General features: G+C 43.7%; 1 protein-coding gene across 1 annotated transcript in view; it reads left to right on the forward strand.

Annotated features, from left to right (window-relative positions):
* The window catches only part of PRDM6 (PR/SET domain 6), a 106,493-nt gene extending 85,870 nt beyond the window's left edge, over nucleotides 1-20,623 (forward strand). The window contains 3 exon segments of the mRNA XM_042933928.1: nucleotides 3,026-3,368; nucleotides 11,831-12,007; nucleotides 19,538-20,623. Coding sequence (XP_042789862.1) covers nucleotides 3,026-3,368; nucleotides 11,831-12,007; nucleotides 19,538-19,652 — 635 coding nt within the window. The 3' untranslated portion in view covers nucleotides 19,653-20,623.
* Nucleotides 20,624-23,528: the final 2,905 nt, after the last annotated feature.

Here is a 23,528-nt window from a genome sequence, read left to right on the forward strand (position 1 = left end):
TCTTTTCTCTTTCTCTCTCAAAAATAAGTAAACATTTAAAAAATTAAATAAAAAAAATAACGTTCTGTGTGCAAAGATTTTCTTTTGAAAGTCTGAAACATATGGGCAAATTTCATATTGATTTTTTGCCTCAAGTTGAGGCATTTTTGCCTCAAGTTGAAATTACGTGTAAATATTTATATACAGAATATAGACATATAAACATGTATATGGGTATGTATCAGTATTTTTATGGTGTATATGTACATATGACATCTATGTTTATGTTTATCCTATATTTACATACATGCCAAACCCTATACTATCTATAAAATGTTCTTTTTACTTTTGAAACACAGCTGGTGAGTGATGAACAGTCTAGGAGTGTGGCTAGAAAAAAACGACTTGGCAGTTAGAAGGCTAAAGCTTCCAGCTCAGATGTGTCCTCTGTATGTGTGACCCTGGTCGAGTTACAGTATTGGACCTTCTGGGGCTTCAGCTCTTTTTATTTGTCATAAGAGAGGGTTGGATTAGATCAGTGATTTTTGAACCTGATTGTACATTAGAAGTACTTGAGGGAGCCTCTAAAAATGCAGATGCCCAGTCCCTACCAAGAGCTTGTGATTTAATTTTTTTAAGCGTATTTTATTTACTTATTTGAGAGAGAACTGGGAGGGACAGAGAGAGAGAGGGAGAGAGAGACTCCCAAGCACTGCCAGCACACTGCCTGCACAGAGCCTGATGTGGGTCTTGAACTGATGAACTGTGAGATCATGACCTGAGCCAAAACCAAGAGTTGGATGCTTAATGGACTGAGCCATCCTGGTGCCTATGTGATTTTAACTTTTTAAAAGCCTCCCCTGTGAGTATAAGGTGCATTCAACTACATAGACTTCTTCCCAGGTCTGTGAATCTCTTTATTTTCCCTTCCCAAGACAGGACGGGCCATGCCGACAGAGTCCTGTACACAGAGCTGTTCCTGTTATTGGATGCGTGTCACTGCTGTGATTGTACAGAACACTGTCTGGGTTGGAAGGTCCTTAGTGGCAGCCCATCATCCCCCATGAGTCTCTGCACATGGTCTCTCCCTGTCCACTCAAGTGCAGAGCCTCCCCGGGTCCACAGTCCACTACCATTTTCTCTTTGTAGTCGAGCACACTTGAGTTTGCATGCTACGTGGGCATCTCAGTGATGGTCTGAGGGAAGGATGAGAGCCCTCACTTCGTATGTGTCCTCCCTTGTGGCCTTGAACCAGTGGCCAAGGGCCATAGGTTACTTCCCACGACCCATCTTTTTGCCTCTCAACCTCTTCAAATTTTTTGGTCTCTAATTTTCTTCTTTGGCCACCCTATGACTTTTTTGTTTAAACTTTTATTTTAATGTTTTTATTTATTTTTGAAGGAGAGAGAGAGACAGAGCATGAGCGGGGGAGGTGCAGAGAGAGAGGGAGACAGAATTCGAAGCAAGCTCCAGGCTCTAAGCTGTCAGCACAGAGACTGATGTGGAGCTCGAAGCCACAAACTGTGAGATCGTGACCTGAGCCGAAGCCGGACGCTCAACCGACTGAGCCACCCAGGCACCCCTCGGCCATCCTGTGACTTTTAATCTCTTTGACCCCTGAAATAACCAGTGTTAATACATTTTATTGCCACAGTACTGACTTAATACAAGAATAATAGTTTGAAAGCATATTCTAATCACCTTTCACCCTGTGGGTTGACCAGCAAGTGCATGATGTGGATTATTAGCACCGTAACAACTTAAAGAAAAACAGATTTCACATGTATTAGGTTTCCTTCCTCAAAAATGTTTCTTACTTTTGCTGCTTTTACCACCATTCCAGTTTACATCCATCTTCCTTCATTCCAGTGTCTTCCCTAAAATAAGAGTAATGGTGGTCGTTGTTGATGGATACTTCCATTATTGCATTTCCGTGTCATGACGGGGTTTAAAGATGAAGCCACTGCTCTTAGGCCTCAACATCTGTGGCGTGGCACTTTCTACATTCTGTGCATTAACTTAATCCGTAGGGTGACCATTTTACATCTTACCAAGGACGCGGCTGTAGATGTCAACGTTCTGTACTTGCCGCTGGTCGCAAGAGTATTAAAGAGCAGTGTGAAAATGGAGGCTGTCTCAACCCCTTAGCCCTGCTGCGGTTACTTTTTGGATTATGACTCCCACTGTCCTCATCTTACAGATGGGGAAGCGGAGGCACAGGGCGATTTTGAATAACTTACAGGAGATGACTAAGCTAATACAAGGCAGAGTCAGGATTCGAACCCAAGTCTTCCTGGTCCCAAACCCGAGTTGCCAGCGCTATGCTGTGTTGCCTTCGACTCTGACCTTAGCTACTGCACCCTGTCTGTAAGTCCACCTGACTCAAACCCTTTTTACTTGCTATTTCTGTACAGAAACAGTCTGTATCTGTTTCTCTTGCACCCCTTGTTCCCATGGGGTCGAGAACCATGCCGTTTGGTCAGCCTGTCTCCCTCACCATCCTACTAAGGTGCCAGACTATAGTCTCTAGGCATCTTTCACCTCGTTCCGTTCATCTTTCAGCTGGTTTTTCTGGAATGTCCCATGCTGGCAAGGTTCGGTGGAAGGCCTAAAATCCTGGGAGCCCAAATCTGTCTTCTCAGACATTGCTCGGGGTTGCCTTGTGGGCAGAACCCCCCCACCCCCGACATTCTCTCCCCTCTCTTCTCCTTTTGCTGTTTTTGCCTTCTCGACTCTCTCCAAGCCTAGGGTGCAGTGTGGAGCCTCATTCTGGAGTCTTTATGTCTCTACCCATAAGTGAACTGTGAGGCAAAGACCATGTGTAAACAACCCTGAGCGTATAGTATGTGCTTAATGAAGAGGCACTGAGTGAGATAGGAATTTGTGACATTAGTGCTTTCTTTTCCCCTTCAAGTCAAGTAATTTGGAGTCCAGAAAAACGAATGTTGACAATGGTGATGTAAAGGAATTTTTAGAAGCATGTGTAATGGTGCTTCTTGGAAAGGCTCATGAAACTGATCTTCTGACACTCTTCCTGTTCTCCCAGTAAACGTCCCCTCCACGGTCATGGAGGCCATGTGCAGACAAGACGCCCTGCAGCCTTTCAGCAAGAGCAGCAAACTGCCCCCGGCCGCCCAGCAGCGTTCTGTGGTTTTCCCACAGACGCCGTGCAGCAGGAACTTCTCTCTCCTGGATAAGTCTGGGCCCATGGAGTCAGGATTTAACCAAATCAACGTGAAAAACCAGCGAGTCCTGGCGAGCCCGACCTCCACGAGCCAGCTCCACTCGGAGTTCAGTGACTGGCATCTTTGGAAGTGCGGGCAGTGCTTTAAGACTTTCACGCAGCGGATCCTCTTGCAGATGCACGTGTGCACGCAGAACCCCGACAGGTAACCCCGACTCTTGGCCGCTCCCCTCGTGTTTGCTCAGTGAGACCCACTGCCTGCCTTCCGCCAGGCCCCAGGCGCCTCCCGCAGTCGCCCACGACGGGAGGTGTGTGCGCGCGTTCTGGAAGGTCAGAGATGAGTGGCGGGGCCACTGATGGACTTTTTACTGTGTAGCCGGGCTACGGGAACAACAGAGGTCGCAGGGAGGGACCTTGCTCTCGCTTTCCAGACAGTTGTGTCCGGGTCTAAAGGGGAACAAAGCAGACAGCGCATGTATGAATATCGTAGATGGAAAAATGAGGTCAGGAGCATTAGAATCCTCTCTGTCTTCCTAAGATAATATAGTTGGCTGCCTTGCTTGCTGTCACAGGCATTTCAGGGTTCACCTCCAGTGTGCCGTGGGTATGAACTTAATTAAGTACTAAGAGGTAATGAATTGGAATTTTTTGCTTAGTACTATTTTTCTTCAGAGCGTGCAAACCCATAAATCCTGCAAAGCTGTCAAAAGGAAATACCTACTCTGCTAGTGATGTGGAGGAAAACAGATGCCACTTATTCAATAAACTAATATCCACACAGAAGAAAAATGTTGACCAGATACCTCAGAGTCAAAGTTGGTTTGAAAGTTTGTCAATAAAGAATTTTATGGCCATGAACTGAGGATGAAATTTAGCTGAACAAGTGAATTAAAATTTCAGGTGCTTTGACGAGTGGCACAGTAGATATAATGGAACTATTATTTATGAATCAAAACTCGTTTATTCGACAGTCTTGAGAGCCGGGAGCGCAAAAGACAAAAATCAAAATAATTCAATAAGAAAGGACCGTGCTTTCTCTCCCTTTCACATCCTGTGAAGATGTGATTAAACCCCAAATATCTAAGAATAGCCTGGAAAAGGCACTTTGAATATGAAATGAAATAAAACCTGGAAAATGATTTTTTGGAAGGAAGATACGAGCTTGGAAGCACGTCTTCTGAATTATTTTCTTCATTTGGCCACTGATTAACCTTAAGCCCCTCTGTTCTCTTTTCCTTATGTTACACCCCTAGCTGTCCCCTCCCAGCTGAGCGGGGTATTATGACAGCGTGTTGGCGAACCCGGCAGGGACACAGAGGGTGGAGATGTGCTGGGAAGGGGGTGGATGTATTCTAAAATAATAATAAGAACCCCTTTTAGTATGCATATGCACATTTACATGTGTCTTGTTCTTTATTTGTGCTTTTCTAGAAACCCCTTGCCAAGCATCAAGCATTGCTGTAATTAATTAATGTTGAAATGTTTGCGTTAGGGTTATTAAGGTAGCTGGGCCTTTACAGTCTTTCACTTTCCAGGGAGAGACCCCGGTGAAACTGTCATCAGACCTCTGCACGTGTTAGTGCTTTGGGCTTTAGAAGTGACCACAAAAGTTGTGCAAATGTTTTCCTCACTCAGGAAGGGTTTTCTTTGAAAGCTTCTCTGTCTTGCAAGTACGCATGTAGCTTCGAGATGCTTCTCTTCCAAGTTTGCAATGCATTTTAGGAGTTTTGAAGCCTAAAAGAGGCGTTAACTTGTGTTACTAGGAGCTTTGCGTTCAGATGTATGGATTCGTTAGTGGCACAGATATGTTGTTATAATAACTAAATGTGCAAGGTAAGATGAAATGATAGTTGAAAGTTTCTGGGTCCTGAAACGCCAGGCTTAGCTTTGAGTATGATTTGATTTCATGCTGAATATCACATAAAGCAATAAGAATATGTTACAGTAAATGGATACTGAAACAGACTATTTTGTCCGACCCCAGTTACACTTGGAAAACCATATGCATATTATGGTTTAAGTCCCTGTGAAGTCTGTCCCATCAAATAATACTGTCATGATTTGTAAAACATCTATGTAAACTGTCAGAAAAACAGCTGATAAATTCAGAAAACTTAGATACACCAAATACATGTGCAGGAGGGGTTGTTGGGTGAGCGCTGATTTAAAGTCAATTGAGAGTTACTGGCAGAAATCCACATGGCATGAGTTTTCCATTCTGTGCTAGACATGGCTGGGCTTCTTTGACTCATGCCCAGGTGTGGTGTGGCCAGGCCTTCCCAGATGATGCACAGTGATGGGTGCTTGATATCCAGGTACATAGCCAGGGTGGGATCAGATGACTCAAGCAGCGGGTACTTCTCTCTTCCCTGTCTTTGCTCTCTGTTCAGACATAGTCACCATCATTCACGAATAAGTTGAATTTAAGAATTAGGACTTCAAAAAAATTAGGCCCTTCATAGGCAAAGTAATCAAGTTCGTGGTTTCTTAGTAACGATGAGGCAGTGCTTAAATTACTCCATCATATCCGAATTGATTATTGGAGATATGGGCAAAATTGGGGAAGATACCCACTCACTTTGATGCACTTGTTTTAGGCACCTGATTTGCTTTTTGCCTATAGTACTGGGATAGCTCTTTTCAGTTCTAGAATCTAGAATGCGGTCTTTGCACCAGCAAGTTTGGAAGTAGAAGATACTCTCTATGATTCTTAAGCACATGAGTGAATTGCCAAGAAAGAGGAAGAACTCACTTTCAGTATCAAATTTGTGTATGATGGTTGTGAAATTTGGAGCTTTTTCTCTTATTTTCCATGACTTATTTTCAGACTTAGAGCTGCTGAGTGTACATATTTTCTTCAGTTATTGACTCCATAAATCAGCCGGCTTTCCATCTTTGGCAGTTTGTGGCCATTCAGCCGTATACAGTGATAAAGCTTAGAACCTTCCAGTCAGACACCATTTCCCCTCTCTTTGAAAAACGCACACGCTTATATTTTGATAGGAAAATCGTGCTAGAAAACCAGGGGCAAAAAAGACATCGAAGACAAAGTCAGAAGGTAAACAGGTTAGAGTTTCAAACACGTCCAAATTTGAAACAGGCCCCAGAATCCGAGGTCCAAAAGATTTTTCACTCAACGGACTGAATATTTGGCCATGAAACCCAACCCATCTGAACCTTCATCAAAAGAGACTTTGTGTGTCTGTATCCGTGAGCTTTTCCATGGGAGAGACCATCAAAAAGTCTCTGCCTTGATATAAAGGAAAAAGACCCGGGGACGCTTAGAGTTGCCAGATCGCCCTTTTTCATGACCACGCTGTTTACACTAAATGCAGAAATAAATTCCATTTGCCCTAGCCAGGTAAGAATTAGCACTCAAGATCAAAACACATCCGTGGGGGTCCTGGAGCCACAGAAGTGTTATTTCTCGATTCTGTTCTGTTAATACTTTGCAAACAGACTCCCAATTCTTGTCTTCCTTTTTCCCAGGCTACTAACTTTTTCTTTGCCCTGAGTGGATTCAAAAGGAAGAAGCTGTTAGCATCTACACGCCCCAAGAGTTTATTTAGGAACTTCATAAACACTAGGCGTTCTGCATTAGCTTATGACCTAGGCCAGGGCAGCTGAAATCCCTTTTGCTTGAACCAGGAGTTAGAAATCCCTTTTCTCTTCTGTTTTTCTGCTGCAGAAACCCTCAACAGTCCCACTGGGGGGGCTCCAGAAAGGGGTAAGCAAAGCCTTCAATCTCAGTGGATTATTTTTTGATGAACCTGTCATCTTTTTTTGTCTGCAGAAAGTATCTTTCTAATGCTTATCTTTATGTTGCCTCCTTTTTCTTTTCTCCTTGGGTTTTTTTTTTGTTGTTGTTGTTGTTGTTTTTTTTGGTTTTTTTTCGTGGCACGTTTGCCTTTTAGCCTCCCAGCTGTACCATCAGCTGCTCACATTTGTGTCGTTTTGAGTATCATTGTTTGTAACTGGATGTGGTGGTACCAGAGGGGAAAGTAACCCTAGAAGGTGCTCTTTGGTGGGAGGAGCCTGGAGATGATCCATCACTGTGATCGTTTGTTTTCAGTGTGCCCATGTTCTTGTGTTCCGCTGTCCCCCTGCCCCCAAATGCGAAGCTTCTGTTCTTTTTAGGGTTTCGTGTTCTCCAGGTCCTTTTGGCTCTGTACTTTCACCGCTTTCCTGCAATCTTTTCCTTCTTACATACAGCTGCATTTTCTTCTCACTCCGCATGGCCAGCAGTGACCTAAGTAGCACTCCCTTTGAAGTTCTGGAAGATGTACACGTGGGAGGACTGGCGTGGGGCAAGGAGAGAACGTGGCCCCAGCTGAACGAGTTTTGTCCTGGAGGCTTTCATGCCATGAAAGAAAAAAATCAAAGGATTAATATTTTAAACCAAACCACACTTAATTTTGTTAAGTGCTTCATCCTTGTTCTTTGTGTACACAAAACCGATTACAGACCCAAAGTAAATGAATTGCACATTTTACTAGGGTAATCTTTGGTGTAGATGCTGCCAGTTACAGAGAATGCCAGGGGATGTACAAAATTTGTCTTTTTGCTTGCTTTCTGTTTAAATGTGTACCAGCATCGATAGATGCTAACTAACTTGACCCAGGCTTTGTCTGGCTTTTAGTTACTTTTTTTGTTGTTAATATTTGTTTATTTTTGGGAGAGCACAGTAGGGGAGGGGCGGAGCGGGGAGGAAGGAGGATTGGAAGTGGACTCTGTGCTGACAGGATGACAGCAGCAAGCCTGATGTGGGGCTCAGACTCTAGAACTGGGAGATCATGACCTGAGCTGAAGTCAAATGGTCAACTACTGAGCCACCCAGGTGCCCCTGGTTTTTAGTTAGTTTGTTACTGCGTATGGGGCACCATACTCTGGTTTTTCATGAGGCTTTGATATTTCTACGTTGAAACTCACGAGGCTATTTAAGTTTGAAGTAATCAAAATGAGGTAAATAGTGTGTCTAGTTCTCAGTCACCCTAATCACATTTCAGGAGCTGAACAGCTCCAGGTGGCTCATGGCTCCCACGTTGGACAGTGTAGATAAAGAACATTTCCACGATCGGACAACAGTGCTAGATGTCTCCAGTAGTTAAAAAAAAAAAAGCCATAAGCTTCTTCTGGTTGTGAAATGTCATCACTTTGTGAGGAATGCTTGTTGCGTATATTTTCAGAATAATGAAATGGTGTCTGTGTATGATGACGTGGGGGGAGAATCAGAGTGCTTTCTTAGAAAGTATATTCACATTTAGCTGTTGAGTCACCTAAGATCCTGGGAAGAGGGGAGCTAAATGCGGTGCTTGATGATGTCAGTCCTTCCATGCTCCTGCCAGTAGGACACATCATCGGGAGAAAGAACTTTGGAGTTGAAATTGATTGGATCTGCAGGTTTAGTACAGGAAGCCTAACCTTGTGGCCGCACCTAGACATGTTTACGAGAATGTTAGTTATCAGAATAAAAAGCAGAGTAACGGCAGTGAATCCTGTGCCCTCAAATCACTTCCGTTGTAAACTGTGAGCCTTAATTCCTCTGGCCAGTTGTTCCAAAGAAGATTCCATAGCAGTGGTCATGTTGTCGAAGGCCTGCCCTTGGACTTGGAGATTTCATTCCGTTTTGAATGTATGCCTACATCCTTAGGGGAAACCCTTTGATGCAGTCAATGTTAAAATTACTTTTGAATCTTTTCCTTTCATTCATACTTTTTTTGTGGGAAATAGTGAAAATCCAGGAAAAGAAGGAATCTTGTCTACTTGCTATATAACTTCCAGACTTTCTGAAGGCTAACTTCCTGTAAATTTCTAGGCTGAGAGAGACAATCTGTTATTATAGTGGCAAGTTGAGTTCACATTTTACTTCTGAACTCTACATAAAGTCAGCTTCTGCAGAGGTGACTGTAAGCGTGGGGTATAAAATCTTACTCTTCAGGATATCTGAGAATGAAGGGATATTGCTTTGTTTCTTGAGATCAGTTCAAGTAAGGTTTGGTTCTCCATCTTGGTCCTGGATTTTCTTGTTGCCCTGACTTCTCAACTGTTTACCAAATAAGATTAAATGGGTCGTATTCTAATTAGTATGTATACTCACAAAACCATGGAAGGCTCTCCGTGCAGGGAACTGGCTGGTGCACACAATACAAGATGGAGGTCATGTTGTTGATGCTACGTCTTGGGGGGGCTGTGTCTTGGGACAGATTCTCAGGCTGCACATGTTGGTTGATTGTCTGGAAGCAGGACCAGAGCATGATGGGAGGCTAGAGAGCAGGTAAATCACTATGTCCCTCTTAGCAGAGAGACGAGGAAACCATGAGGAAGTGGACTTACCAAAGTCTCACAGCTGACTCAGGCTAGGGGCTGAAGCAGGACTCCCCGGTGCTGCTTTCCCTGTCGTGCAGACCCTTCCATGAAGTCAAGCTAAATTCCACAAAGTTTTTAAAGTTCTTCCTTAGGCCACTGGACACCTAGCAAATGCCTCTCAGGTCATAGTATTGGGCAAAATGGATGTGTTAGAATTCTCTTTGTCTTTCCTTGGTATTACCTTGATAATAGACTTCAGGATAAGCCCCCCCATGGTCATTTCTGCTCTTCTGTGTGTAAATCTTCGCGATTGTGACTATTAACATAAAAAGGATGGATTGACTCCTGACTATGGGAAATAAATCACCCCAACTTTTGACAGCGGAGTTAGAAAAAAAAAGAAAAGAAAAGATTAATTGGCTTTATTTAGTGGCTTATTGTTTATTGTGATAGCTATTAAAAATAGATAACCAGAGGCTAATAACTGTTAATGGTCCCTTCACTATTAGAAAAATCAATTGTCAGTGGATATAGCATATATTAATAAATTATTTTGTTTATAATCTTCAATAGTTTAAAAAGTTCACTCCTGAGAGAATGATTTCTTGAGGAACACTTTAAGGTTAACGGTTACTATAAAGAACAGACTTGGCAGGCAGACATTTGCATTTACATATCATTTTAATGGCTTTCAAAGCAATATTTAATAATTGTAATAAAGTGCACATGCAATTTATCAAGATTGATAAACTCCTTTACCAAGGATGCTTATATATATTTTTTGAAACTTGTTTGAGAGCAGTTAAATAGATTTCTAAATGTAAGTAATTAAAATTGTATAGTATTGAGTTATTGACCAATCCTGGACTATTAATCAAGCTAAAAAATTCTACAATCAGTGCTCAGCGTGCTGAAGCCTGGTAAAATAATAGTATTTGTGTTCAGTGAGGCAAGTAGCCACAATTAAGCACTTCACTTGACAAATGAGAGGGTACACTTTATTTTGCACTTAATTGAATTGTTTTACATGCTTGCTGGCCATTGTCTCCTCGTCCTTCGTTTTGGTTTCTGGTCTTTGGAGCCTACGCATTTGTGAAAGCTAGAGCAATTAAATCTGCTTTTGCCATTGGCTTTCTAAATGCAGCCAGAAACGTCTGGGCCACAAAGCAGGGCTTCGTGAGTGCTGTTAATATTGCTCATGACAGATTATTAATTTTCCTAACAAAAATTTTGGTAAATTAGAGTTCCATCAAAGAAGGATGAGAACTAGTTTTGTGAGTGGGGAGAACTCCCCAGGGTTTCTGTCACTCATCGGACTCTGCTTAAGTAAGCAGCAGAACTCTGGTAGAGCAGACAGAAGTCTAATGTCCTTTATGAAAACCCCAAATCGATCTACTTCTCGTGAACTGGAAAGAATGTTCTCTGATAATCTCGCTAATTATCAGGTATTTGTCACAACTTCCTTCCATTGGCTTTCCCATCACCGTCCTCCCTCTGCAGACACAGGGACATCCCGTCATTTCTGTGCTGCTCTAAATCGTTGCTTGCCACGGATGAAACTGGAGAGCTAAAGTTTAAGAAGATGACCCACAATGGATAAATATTAGTGTATGTGTATGTGTGTGGGGTGTGTGGCTGTAAAGAGTAAGTACAAGTCAGGACTTTTGTCACAGAGAGACAAATTGGGGTGCACACCGGTGCTGACACACTATCAAATGTCTTCGTTGTAGACCCCAAGGCAGTTACGTATTTATTGAAACACACAAGCAGCTTGCTCACTTCTCTGCATATTTACCTCAGAATGAAGTCCTAACACCCTGCGGTGACCTTGGCATCGAGAGTTTATTTCCCCTGAGGACAGTTGGCCCTCAGTTTTCTGAACCGACAGAGATAGTAACAGCTGCTTTCCCTGCCCCTGAGGATTATTGTAAAGACTAAATTACGTAATTGTTCGTAAAGCACTTTGAAAAGTTAAAAGTGCCACGGAATCATGAGAGACAATTCCGTATCTTCTCTGGTAACGTTCCTGCTTAATCATGCCCGTACTCTCCGTGCTCCCCAGAGCGCCCTAATATTTGCCTCGGGTGGGGATAAAAAACAAGAAAGCGAGGGTTCTTGAACCGGGATGGTTGATACCCGCAAGGAATATTCGTTTGGGAATACTGATGTGTCTCAGAAGCTCCGTGAATTGTGTTCCCAGGGCCACAGGCACGGTCTTGGGGACCCAGCCGCCAAAGCCTTAGGTGCAGTTTTAAAAACAGAGAAAATGTCAGTGGAAAGTTAAGGCCCTTGCCTCGTGACGCTGATTTCCGCCGACTGACACAGACAGTGATGACCAGGCAGTCTCTTTATTTGTTTCAGACCTTACCAGTGTGGTCACTGCTCGCAGTCCTTTTCACAACCATCAGAGCTGAGGAACCACGTGGTCACTCACTCCAGTGACCGGCCCTTCAAGTGCGGCTACTGCGGTCGTGCCTTCGCCGGGGCCACCACCCTCAACAACCACATCCGAACCCACACTGGAGAAAAGCCCTTCAAGTGAGTAGAGCCTGACCCTTCACCCCCCCTTTCCTCCTAGCCTTCTCCAAGAGCCAGCAGACCAGCTGGCACAGTGCCGCTCGGCTCAGCCAGCGGGTGGAGAAGGTTTTGGAAGGTGAGCATCCAGGCTCCAAGAGGACTTCCTTGTTTGGTGGTTGGCATTAAAAGAACGATGTCCGGAAGCCTATACCCTGATCCTGGCTCAAGCTGTGCGGCCATGGACACAAGATGATCTTTCTGGGTCTGTTTCCTCATCAGTAAAATAAAGGAGAAGGAGTAGGTCATTTTAAGATTCTAGTTCCTAGGGGAGCCTGGGTGGCTCAGTGGGTTGAGCGTCCGACTTCATCTCAGGCCATGATCACGCGGTTCGTGGGTTTGAGCCCTGCGTCTGGCTCTGTGCTGACAGCCCAGAGCCTGGAGCCTTTTCAGATTCTGTGTCTTTCTCTCTTTCTCTCTGCCCCTCCCCCGCTCACACTCTGTCTCTCTTTCTCTCAAAAATAAACATTAAAAAAAAAGAGATTCTAGTTCCTGAGGATCTGTGCTTCTAGAATTTAAGCGGAGAGCCCCTACAGTGTCCTCTTTTGGCCACCAGCAAGTTTATGACCGTGGGTGAGGTGACCCCAGTTTAGGACATTTAAATAGTGATCTCTTGGGGAACTTGAACATTTTAGGATTCTGGTGAACTATTTCCTCCTCTTCCCCATCTGTTAAAGTGGTTTGACTCCGTGACAGTGGCCAACCTGTGGCCTTTCCAGTGTGTTCTTTGGATCGTAGAATTACGATATTGGTGAAACAAAACAAAACAGAACCACATACTGGGCATGTCTGAATTCTTGAGGATTCAGGCAATGTGGGAAGAGGTGAGAATGAATTCCGAGGGCTTTGGCAAGGTAAGAGCATCTGAGTGAAAGACTGTTTCTAGATACGGCACAGTCATGAAAACAGTGGACATCTGAATCATGCGAGGTGAGCTGTTGGTTCACTCACTCGTTCAGTCGTTCATTTATCCATGCACGTATTCATTCATTCAGCACATACCTACTGAACATCTTCTTTTGTACTAGGCACCCACCTAGTCGCGGAAGATACAAAGGTGAATGCATCTCCACTTCCCGGTCTTTGAAGACCACATAATTTATGGGGGTAAAAGTCTAGGGTAAAGAGTGCAAAAGTGAAGAGCAGGAAAATAATATATATATATAGTGCCACAGGATAGCACAGAAATGGAGGAGTCAATGCTGTCTGGGAGAGATGATGTTGAAGATACGTCTTGAAGGATGAATAGGAGTTTTCCAGATAGACAAAGGAAAGAGGTATTTCTGGCAGCCCAAGTAGGTGGAAAGGCTTGGGAGTGTGGACTAGCACATTGGACTTGGTCTGGTCAGTTGTCTCTAAGCAACTTCTCCTGTCTTTGCGATGATCTCTGCTGTTCATCCCTCTCTGTCTCTACTCATTTGCCGTACTGGCTTTCGGTGGTTAAGAAGGAAGATTAAAAGGACTTAGACGTACAGCCTATTCATTTTCTTTAGGACAAGTTCAAGCCAGAAGAGAAATAATTGAGGCAATAAGAGATGAATCTTGCTCAATCTCAGCCAAGGAGTCTTGTAGGCTCTCATTACCCATAATTTTCCGTTTGGACCTATTGGCATGGGATGTCATTGCCATGGTGCTCAACCCGAGGCTGAGCTTGTCTCAGGGTGGCAGAGTCCTGCTGGCCCGGGTCCTGCCTGCCTTGGTGTCTGCCATCAGAGGGAGGACTCATCAAAGAGGGTCATCTTTGCTTACCTCCCATGAATTAGTTACTTTTATTCATCATCCTTAACTCGTTTTCATCCTGGTTTAATTTATGATATATATTGGTAGTAAAAATAGTTTTAATTGTTGTCTGTGTACATAGGTGTAGCTTGTTGACTGTGCAAAAGCATCTGGCTAAGGGGGATAGGAAGAGATCTGAAGTCAAGCCTGCATTGCCACGGCCAAGCTGGACCCTCTAGGGCTGTGATCACCCAAATGGACCTCTTTTCTTCTAATCTCCCCTCAGGGCCGGTGGTTAGCACAGGTTCTAGAGTTTGGTGTACTCTTTCCTTGCCCTCAGTCCTGACCCCTCAGAGGGTTAGCACATTCTGGCTTCATCACTGCCCTGGATGTGGAAGATGACGGCAGCACGTTTCCAGGGCCTTTGAGCAAGAGAGCTTTGCAAAAGCAAAGACGTAGGATTGACGATCCTTCCGGCCCCTTACATTAGAGAGGGCAGCCGGACAGACACGGTGCCAGGAATCAGATTGATTTTTATCTTGTTGCTGTGTAAATAGGTTTTAGTAATTAATTGAAGAGGTTTCAGGGTCAAAATGCGAAATAGATTTCTATTAATGTTAAGGTGTTACTTATGTGTAACCTCGTTGACTCCAACTCAATTTTTTTTTTCTCTAACATCCTGTTTTTGTCATGTTTCCAATAGCGTTGCCATTTTAACTTACTTTGAATTCATCAGGTTAATATTTGAGAGGCTTTAATAATTGTATCATTTACCTTTCCAAGAGTGTGTTTTTGTGACCATCATGTAATTCCATCTGGAAAGCGAATTAAGAAAAGCATGAGAATTGGTTGGATTAGATTCTCTGTGTGTTTTAGTTCATTCTGCCTTTACTCTTATTGGGATGATAGCTACATGCTATATGTATGGTTGGGTAGTTTTTGTTTTTTTTTTTTTGTGTGTGTGTGTGTGTGTGTGTGTGTGTGTGTGTTTTTAGTTTATCAAATATATATTCCCAGGGGAGAACTGAGTGTATGCTGTTTTTAATAGTGCAAGACTTAAACATCTTCTAGGAAATGGAAAACTAAATCCTTCAGTGTATACAATCAGATCGTTCTGGATTGAACTATCCCAAGGGAGTTTTGGGAAGCTTCTCACCATTGCCCACAGATATCCATCCCACGGACATTTGTAAATATTATGAAGATACTCTTTTACAAGCTCATAAAACAAACATTCAAAAAAACCTTTGTTGCAGATTAGTCAATAAAAACGGATTTCACCTCAACAGTTAATTTTACTACTACACCTAATGGGTATTGGCTTAAACAACGTTACAAAGAAAGAAAAGAACCTCGTAAAGCTGCAGAATCCTAAACTGTATGCCTTGAGCAACTTGCACCTAGATGCCTCCAGTGGCTCAGTCTCCAAATTGTCCCACCCGCCCAGGGCCCCGGAGGCTTTCACAGAATTTTCAGGAGCCTGCCATGACAGGGGAGAGCCCTTTCCAAGTTCTGAAATCTGCTGGGATGTGGGTTTAGGCAGATCAAGATTATTGCTGTCCAAAGAAGGCTGGAGAAGATATGGCGTTAAGAGATCAGAGTCTCAGTGTAGGATTTGCCTTGAAATCTGATTGGCTGAGAGCCCACTGAAATACTCCACCCCTCAAGCTGCAGGTAGATCGTGGGCCTGTTGGCAGCCAACTTGGGTATCTACTTAGAACTTCTAAAGTCAAAGAGCCCATAGGAAAAAAATACCTATCAAAGGAGCATGATGAAGGTCTTGGCTTTCAGTTTGTACAGTGACACTGGAAGTCATGGACAGTAAGGAGCAAAAGCAAGACATCATTTCATTTAACAGCATTTGCCAAGCTCTTTAGTGAAAAGAGGAAAGAAGGAAGGAAGTGAATTGGCATCTAAAACTTCTTTGTAGTAAGGACTCCTTTTTCCTTCTCTCTTACTAAACATTAACCATAATCTCTGAAGATTTTAGGGGGGCGGGGCTGGTTGGCTCTGCCTGGAGGACCCCATGTGAACTGCTTGGTGCCCAGCTTTGGAGTCTGGGAAGACCAAAACTTCCCACAGGAAAGGTTCTTCTGTTCATGTCTGTTAGAAGCAGGGGAAAAATACTCATCCGTACGTTTTTGCCTCAAGGAAAGCCAGATTGGCTCAGTATATACATTAAAAAAAAAAAAAAAAAAAAAGGATATTCCAAAGATCATCTAATATTTTAACAAGATTCATGCAGCAGAGCAAATAAAAAGAGCACATCAGTAAAGATGCATTGAGCCCATCGTATGTACAAGCCCTGTGCAGTTCGGTCCAATCCAAGAAGCGTTTGGTGACAGTCTGTAGAGGCACGAAAGAGAGCTTCTTGGAGCTTCCATTCCATGTAACAGAACTTGACCTCATTTTGGCCTCTGTCAGTGTCAGGTGGCCATGGCTAGGCTCCCTGTACCTGTAATCCAGTCACCTATCAGATTAAGTAAAGAATGATTTCCGATCTAAAAGGAAATCAAATATAACTAAGATACCCATATTCATAGAAAATTGGGGGTTTCTCTGTGCTGGAATATTTGGATGACTTTCCACATCATCGTTGGCGCAGTGTTCCTTCCGTGGCTGTGACATCCGCCTAGTGAGGAAGACGTGTGGGCAAGAGCATTTCTTTGCTCCCAGCTCATTACCCCCATCGTGCTTTGCTCCTTTTTCTGCTGCACTCGATGAAGTCCAGGGTTAAAGGTACCCAGTCTCCCATCTGTGATATAGTTCAGGGTTAATTACATGCCAACACGGATGAAGTCTGGCTTTGACTTGCCAGAACCCAGGTATTTACATGGAGTCCTTCTGATGAGTTTCATTAAACTATGAAAATAACTTGTGAATGGATTTTTTCTAAAATTAAAGGTGATGAATATAAAATGGAGGCTCATTCCTTATTTGAAAGATTATTTTTGTATCTGATTGTCTTAATTTCCTCATTTGGTAAGGAACCAACCCACACAGATAAACATATCTGCATGTATTTTCATTCACACTTGGAGCAGATGGCAGTAGAGATGATTTATTTTATTTTATTTTGTTTTATTTTACTTTATTTTGTTTTACTTTTATTTTATTTTATTTCATTTTGCTTTATTTTCTTTTAGAGAGAGTGTATGTGCAAGCTGGGAAGGGGGGCGGGGAGAGAGAGAGAATCTCAAGCAGGCTCCATGCTTAGCACAGAGCCTGACTTAGGGCTCAATCTCACAACCCTGGCATCATGACCTAAGCCGAAATCAAGAGTCAGATGCTCAACTGACTAAGGCACCCAGGTGCCCCAAGATGATTTCTCAGTGAGGATCTTGGGAGTCCTATAGACAGACTTAGTAGATTTTCTTTTACAACAAGTTATTTCGAGAGAGTAAGTATCTAGGAGGCCAGTTAGGCACACGCTTGAGAGTAATGTAATTCTCCTCTTAATGTTTCCGTCCAGTCTGGATATTTAATTATTACGTATAGATGTACACTTGTGCCTTATATGAAGCACTAACCTTCTCACTTGTGAATTCTTTATCTTCTCATATACAGGGTTAGAGATGCAGAAGTGTGACCCAGGTACACGGTCTTTCCTTGTAATTTTCAAACAGTTTTCTTTGAAATGGATTCTGAAGCTTCAGAATTTTTTTTTAAACAGGAATATAATAATTTGAAAGTTGGTCAGCCGTGAAAGGTAGTATATTCTGACACGCTGATCCAGTAACTGATCGGTTCGCTAATAAACGATCAGCAATGCGATAACATGTCACCAGCCCTTCGGGAGCCCCACAGAGAGGATGAGCTAACCGTGGACGCTAATGAATACACCAAAAATCATTAGCTGATCAATACTTCTGAGTTATTTTCATTGAGCTGATAGGTCTGATACATTAAAGCTGACATTATACATTTGTCAAGATCACAGTGCAGTTTTTAACAGTGGAACGGGCTGCTAAAAATATTCCCTGGAAGACAATCAAAGAAACACAACTTCTTCACCCTGACACATTCAGATGGAACGGGAGCCCTGAAAAATCCAAGCGTGATGGTCAAGTCCCAGGCTCCCAGCATTAAAAAATATACAAGAATCCCCAAAGTGGATGGATATGTTTTGTTTTATTTATTTATTTATTTATTTATTTATTTATTTATTTATTGTAATTATCTCTGTGGCTAGATACTTTGTATATAATGTACTAATAAAAAGAAGAGAGGACTGTCCCCCAGATAATGGGGCACATGGCATATGATGGAGCAGTGAGGGCTTTGTCTTGAGAGCTTTGCCACAATCCAGTCATGCAGGGACCTGAGACCAGTGACTACATTAGTTAAGAGAGGGACAGCAGTCAGGGTGCCTGGGTGGCTCAGTCAGTTGAGCGTCCCACTTCTGCCAAGGTCATGATCTCACGGTTCGTGGGTTCAAGCCCGACTTCAGGCTCTGTGCTGACAGCTCAGCGCCTGCAGCCTGCTTGGGATTCTGTGCCTCCCTCTCTCTCTGCCCCTCCCCCGCTCGCACTCTGTCCCTCTGTCTCTCTCAAAAATAAGCATTAAAGAATTTAGAAAGAGAAGGAGGGACAACTGTCTGCGGCTCTTCTGAACAGCCTTTCCTTCAAATGATTGAGAAGAAGACACTGAGGGGATGGCTGTGGTAGCCACTGTGCCCTAATGGGTGCTCGGCCAGTGCTCCAGGCAGCCCGTGCATGCAGAGTGGTGACAGGAAATCACTGTCTATGCCCAGCTTGCTGCTAGAGTTTGCGTGTGTGTATAGTCATAGACCCCAGCCAGGAATAGCAACCACCACAGAGAAACTAGAGACCACCATTGGAGGGGTGTGTGTGTGTGTGTGTGTGTGTGTGTGTGTGTGTGTGAGAGAGAGAGAGAGAGAGATAGGTTTATATAGATTGAGTGGCCATCAAGGTAGTCAGTGTGTTGCATAGGAGGTGGGTTGAGCTCAGGGTCTCTAGGTTACGATCTACTTTTAAAACTATTTTATTTTATTTTTTAACATTAAAGCCAGGAGTTACTCTTGGAGCAGGATGCCACTTTGCTCCTCATCAGACACACTGACTCCTCACTATGGCCCACAGTTACCTTCTTTCTACTGTACCTTCTAGAGGGCTGAGCCTCTTGAGCCACACAAACACGGGTCGATCCTGAATTTTTCTGTCTCCCATCCCACCCGCAAACATTCTTCTTGCCCTGAGTTTGCTCGCACTGTGATACTTCTGCACAGAAACAACCACCCACACCCACCCCCTGCGGTCGCCGCAGACTAATGTAGTGCTTCCTCCACACCCCATGTTCGGAGGTGACACGGGATCTTTGGCTGCTACGCCGAGGGGAGTAGAATCCCCGATTTTAAATTAGCAGCAGGTGAAATTCTATTTGTCATCAATTTCTCTTTGGGGTTACGGAGCAGAAAACTGCAGACAAGCTGCTGCTTTGATGGCTCACTCCTAAAAATCTCTTTTTGTTCTTTATCTATTTGAACTGACAGTGATCAGAGCTGCAGCAGGACAGGGCTCTCTGGAGAAATCACCTTCCCCCTGCCTATTGACAGATCCCTCTGTTCTGCATCAGACGGGCTTTGTCCCGTCCCGGGCATCCAGGCCTTGGAAGGAGCCACCAATTAAACCTCTTGAGCCGGTAAAATCTGAAGCCACTTTGGAGTGTCTGTTCTCATTAGGCAGGATGAGAGGAAGCCCATCACCCTGCAGGCCCCCGCTCCCCGGTCTCAATTTTCTCTCTTGCCTCCACCAGGTGCGAGAGGTGTGAACGGAGCTTCACGCAGGCCACGCAGCTGAGCCGGCACCAGCGGATGCCCAATGAGTGCAAGCCAATAACTGAGAGCCCAGAATCAATTGAAGTGGATTAACTGATTGACTGGTTGGAATTAAACTGCAAGCAAAGTCATGATTAAATGTCATGGACACTTAAGCAAAACCAAAGATTTCCTCTGAGCAACTTTCAATCAGTCCCAGAAAACCAAAAGCAGTAATAAAATAAGTAAGATGTTAAAGAGATATTGATCCTGGCGTGGAAGTCAGACCAGGAAAGAGATTATTTATTTATGACTAGGGATGAGACTTGTTTCAGTGGACCACAACCTGGGACGGTTCACGTTTCCGGTCCTCCCATGTATTTGCTTTGTTTCTAAAAAGCTTTTTTAAACTGTAATTTAATACCAAAGGGAGGAATCGTGTGGGTTCTTCGGCTCACACTTGTGACTAAGAATGCACAGGGACTTCTTTCTCGTTGCACCTTTTTTTTTTTTTTTTTTTTTTTTTTAGTAGCATGATTCAAGGGGACCCACATTGTACAGCCCTCCTTCCTGCCGTTGGGGTTTGCGTGGCCCGATTTGGCCACCCCAGCAGGACCGCACAACCAGAAGCCAGAGCCTCCGCTAACTCATTGCCACCGTCAGCCCCACGGGTGGCCCGTGTCTGTGTTTTCCACGCTTGTTTCCAAGGCCCTTTTTACGCCACTCCTTCCGTCCATCCGTCCAGCCGGCAGCCTGACCTTGAGGCAGAGGAGCCTTGAAAAGGAAGAAAACGGTTCGGTTTCAAGATTGAAGGGGGAAAAAAAAAAGTGGGGAACTTACTTTGTCTTGTCAAGATCTCAGAAACATTTAAAATGTACAGAGCTTCATAATACAGTATATCGTTCCGAAGCAGCTAGTGGAGAAGATTTTGTTTTCAATAACATTTTAGCTTAAAAAAAAAAAAAAACCCACAAAAACAAAAAATAAAGTTCTTCGGTACGAAGCCGAAACATAAGGTATTAGGCTTCCAGGAATTTTTTTCATTGTGTCTATGAAAGTGTTGAATACGTGAGCAGAAAGGGTGCCCGGCCCCATTGTCAGCGCCCTCCGAGGTAGTTTTGTCTTCTTTCCTCCAGTAGAGGAAGCCCGGGAGACCCCTTTCCTCACTCCTGAGTGTCAGGGGAGCGTTGCTGCAAAAATAAGGGAAAATAGCCCAGACCAGGAAGCAGTGAGTAGAGGAACTGGGGACAGGGTTGTGATTAGAACAGACCGCACAAGAACAGCTTTTTTTATCAGTCGGAATTACCTGTTCATCTCCTCTGGCCCTTGATAATACTCTTCTCTCATCGTTAATCTCTTGGAAGAGCAAAAATGGTGTACATAATTTCACCCCCCCTTGATTGAGCACAAGGGAAGTGAGTGAACTTGAGCTAGCCTTTTGGCAGTTCGACAGTGGTGCCTGGTCACATTGGGTCCACATCCCGCGAAACGATCCTCTCTCAGGAAGAGCGGGTGGCCACTGTACTCGTGTCCGTGAGCTCCCAGCCTCGTGGTGGAGCCCAAGTCTGCCTTGTAGGTTTCTCGATCACGTGGTAGCAGGACACAGCCTTTTGAGGAACTCTTTGTCTCTTAGCCCTCCCCCGGTCTTCCCTTAACAAAAACACGAGACACGGAACTGGCTGCCGGAAGGCAAGGGTGCCCTTGTGTGGTGCACCTGATTCTGTCCTCATGGATTTGCTTCTCAGAAAATCTTCCTTTACTTTCAATTTTGCCTCCCCACCCCTTAGCACCCAACTGCCACATTTAAAATGGGTGTGGAACAGGGCCTCATTGTGTTTGCAATTTATCTATACATACATGGTTAAAAAACCAAACTGAATCGAGTCAATTTGAAGATCTGATTGGCTTTATTAAAGGATTCATGAACTGGACTGTGTCCCATCTGGCGAGCAGAGAGATGCTTCCAGGATTTGGACTAAGTAGGAAGTTTTTATAGGAAGAAAGGAGGGGGAGGAAGTTATCAGCAAAAGAAAAGGAAGGGTTCTTACAGGTCATGACATCTTTTTTTTCAGGGGGAAGGGAACTGGCAGGATTTTTACCATGTAGGTTAATTCGCTGGTCAGGAAATTTCAGACTGACTCATAAAAGGTCACATTCGTGGGTTAGGTTGAAACTGTAGTTAAATCGTGGTTGACTCTTGTGCCGGTGCAAATGACTCCATTTCAGGCTTGTTAGTTGTCTTTTTAACAATATATTTATGTCTCAAAATAATCTCTAAGATTGTGGGCTCCAAAGAGGAATTTGAGCAATCCTGATCTCCATTGTCAGATATGACCTAGAATGTTCTCTTGGTTCTTTTTGGCTTTTTGTCGAGCAACTTGTAAGCATCCTGTGCTGCCCTGTAAGTTTTGCTGATGAAAAGTATTCCTTCTGGTAGATAGGAATGTGTGTCTCGTAGTTCCTTGTCTTAAATGATGGAGGCATTTGCCAAAACTGCGTGCCATTGGGCACGGTGGAAAGAACATGGAGCCTTAGTAACCTAAAACCTCTAAGAACACGTCAGATTGGCTGTACAGAGGAGGAAGCTGTTCCATTTATTAAAGATGAAGCATTTGGCTGTACATTTTGAACGTGATGCGAAGGGACTCACCTGTATGTCCCCAACGATTTTTTTCCCTGAGAAATATCGCTCTGTCATTTACTGCATTTCACAATGAAACACACATGTGCTCTACTCAGTTCCCAGGACCTCCGCATGCAAGATGGAGAAAAGTTCACTCCTCCCTTGTCTGCCATGGGAAGTTTCTCCTTTTTTTTTTTTTAAAAAAAAAAAAAACATTTATTTATTATTTAGAGTCAGAGCATGATCACGGGAGGGGCAGAGAAAGGAGGAGACACAGAATCCAAACGAGGCTCCAGGCTCCAAGCTGTCAGCATAGAGCCCAATGTGGGGCTTGAACTCACAAACTGTGAGATCATGACCTGAGCCCAAGTCGGTTGCTTAACTGACTGAGCTGTCCAGGCACCCCTGCCATGGGAAGTTTCCATAACTGTGGTCTCTGCCACTCTCAGGGTTTTCCTAGCTGACCCCAAAGTCCCACTTCATATGGCAATAACCTTTTTAAACCAGAAGATTCTTCTAGCTTTCTGCTCCATTGAAGCCTCTTTTTCTCCTTTATTGGAAAGGGAGACGTTTGGCATGTCTTTTCCACCCAACTTGGTCAGAAAGATTTTCTCTTTAACAAATAGAAAATCGAGGACAGCCCTAATGTTCACATTGCTGAGCCGTCCTCAGTTTCTAGCAGACTAGCCCAGGCTGTCTGTTCGTAAGACAGGCCTCCACCTGTAAATTGACTTGAAGTCCTGAAGCAGGTCCAGACATTATTTGGGTTATAAATGCTTTTAATTGAGGTATGTGCCACGGAGGGGATTTCTCCCTAATATCTCCCAGCTATTGCTTGAGCGTTTGTACTTAAAAATGATAGATACTCAGGACACTGCAAATGGGTGGCAGAAACTGCCATCATAAATTTTGCCAGTTTCCCTTCTTAGCAACTTCCTAATTCATTACAGTGTAAAGAGCATAAAAGCTCGGAATCGCTGGGACAGGAGAGGCTGTCCGCCGAAGCGGTATTTGCCTCCTTAAGCTTTCCATGATTACCCTCTTCTATCATTGGGGAACACTTTTTATTTCCAGAATAAGATGTACTATCTTCGCATATGCTCATTTGTCTAGCTAAGAGCCTAAGCCAAGGGGAAATGCCAGGTGGGGCTGCAAAAGTAACATTTCTAGAAAAATCTCAGTAACTGGAGGTAAAGTCACATATTTTCCCCAGGAAATGTGCATGATTTTTTTTTAAACCTAAGCTTTTAGTTTTGGTTGTCTTTATCTTTCATAGTGACTTTTTAAAAGGGGAAGATCTACTTTTACAGAGGTATTGTGTGGATAGTTAAAGCCGTAAAACCAGATTTGTATAGTTTATATAATTT

The sequence above is a fragment of the Panthera leo genome, chromosome A1 (genome assembly GCF_018350215.1).
Source record: "Panthera leo isolate Ple1 chromosome A1, P.leo_Ple1_pat1.1, whole genome shotgun sequence".
Taxonomy (NCBI): domain Eukaryota; kingdom Metazoa; phylum Chordata; class Mammalia; order Carnivora; family Felidae; genus Panthera; species Panthera leo.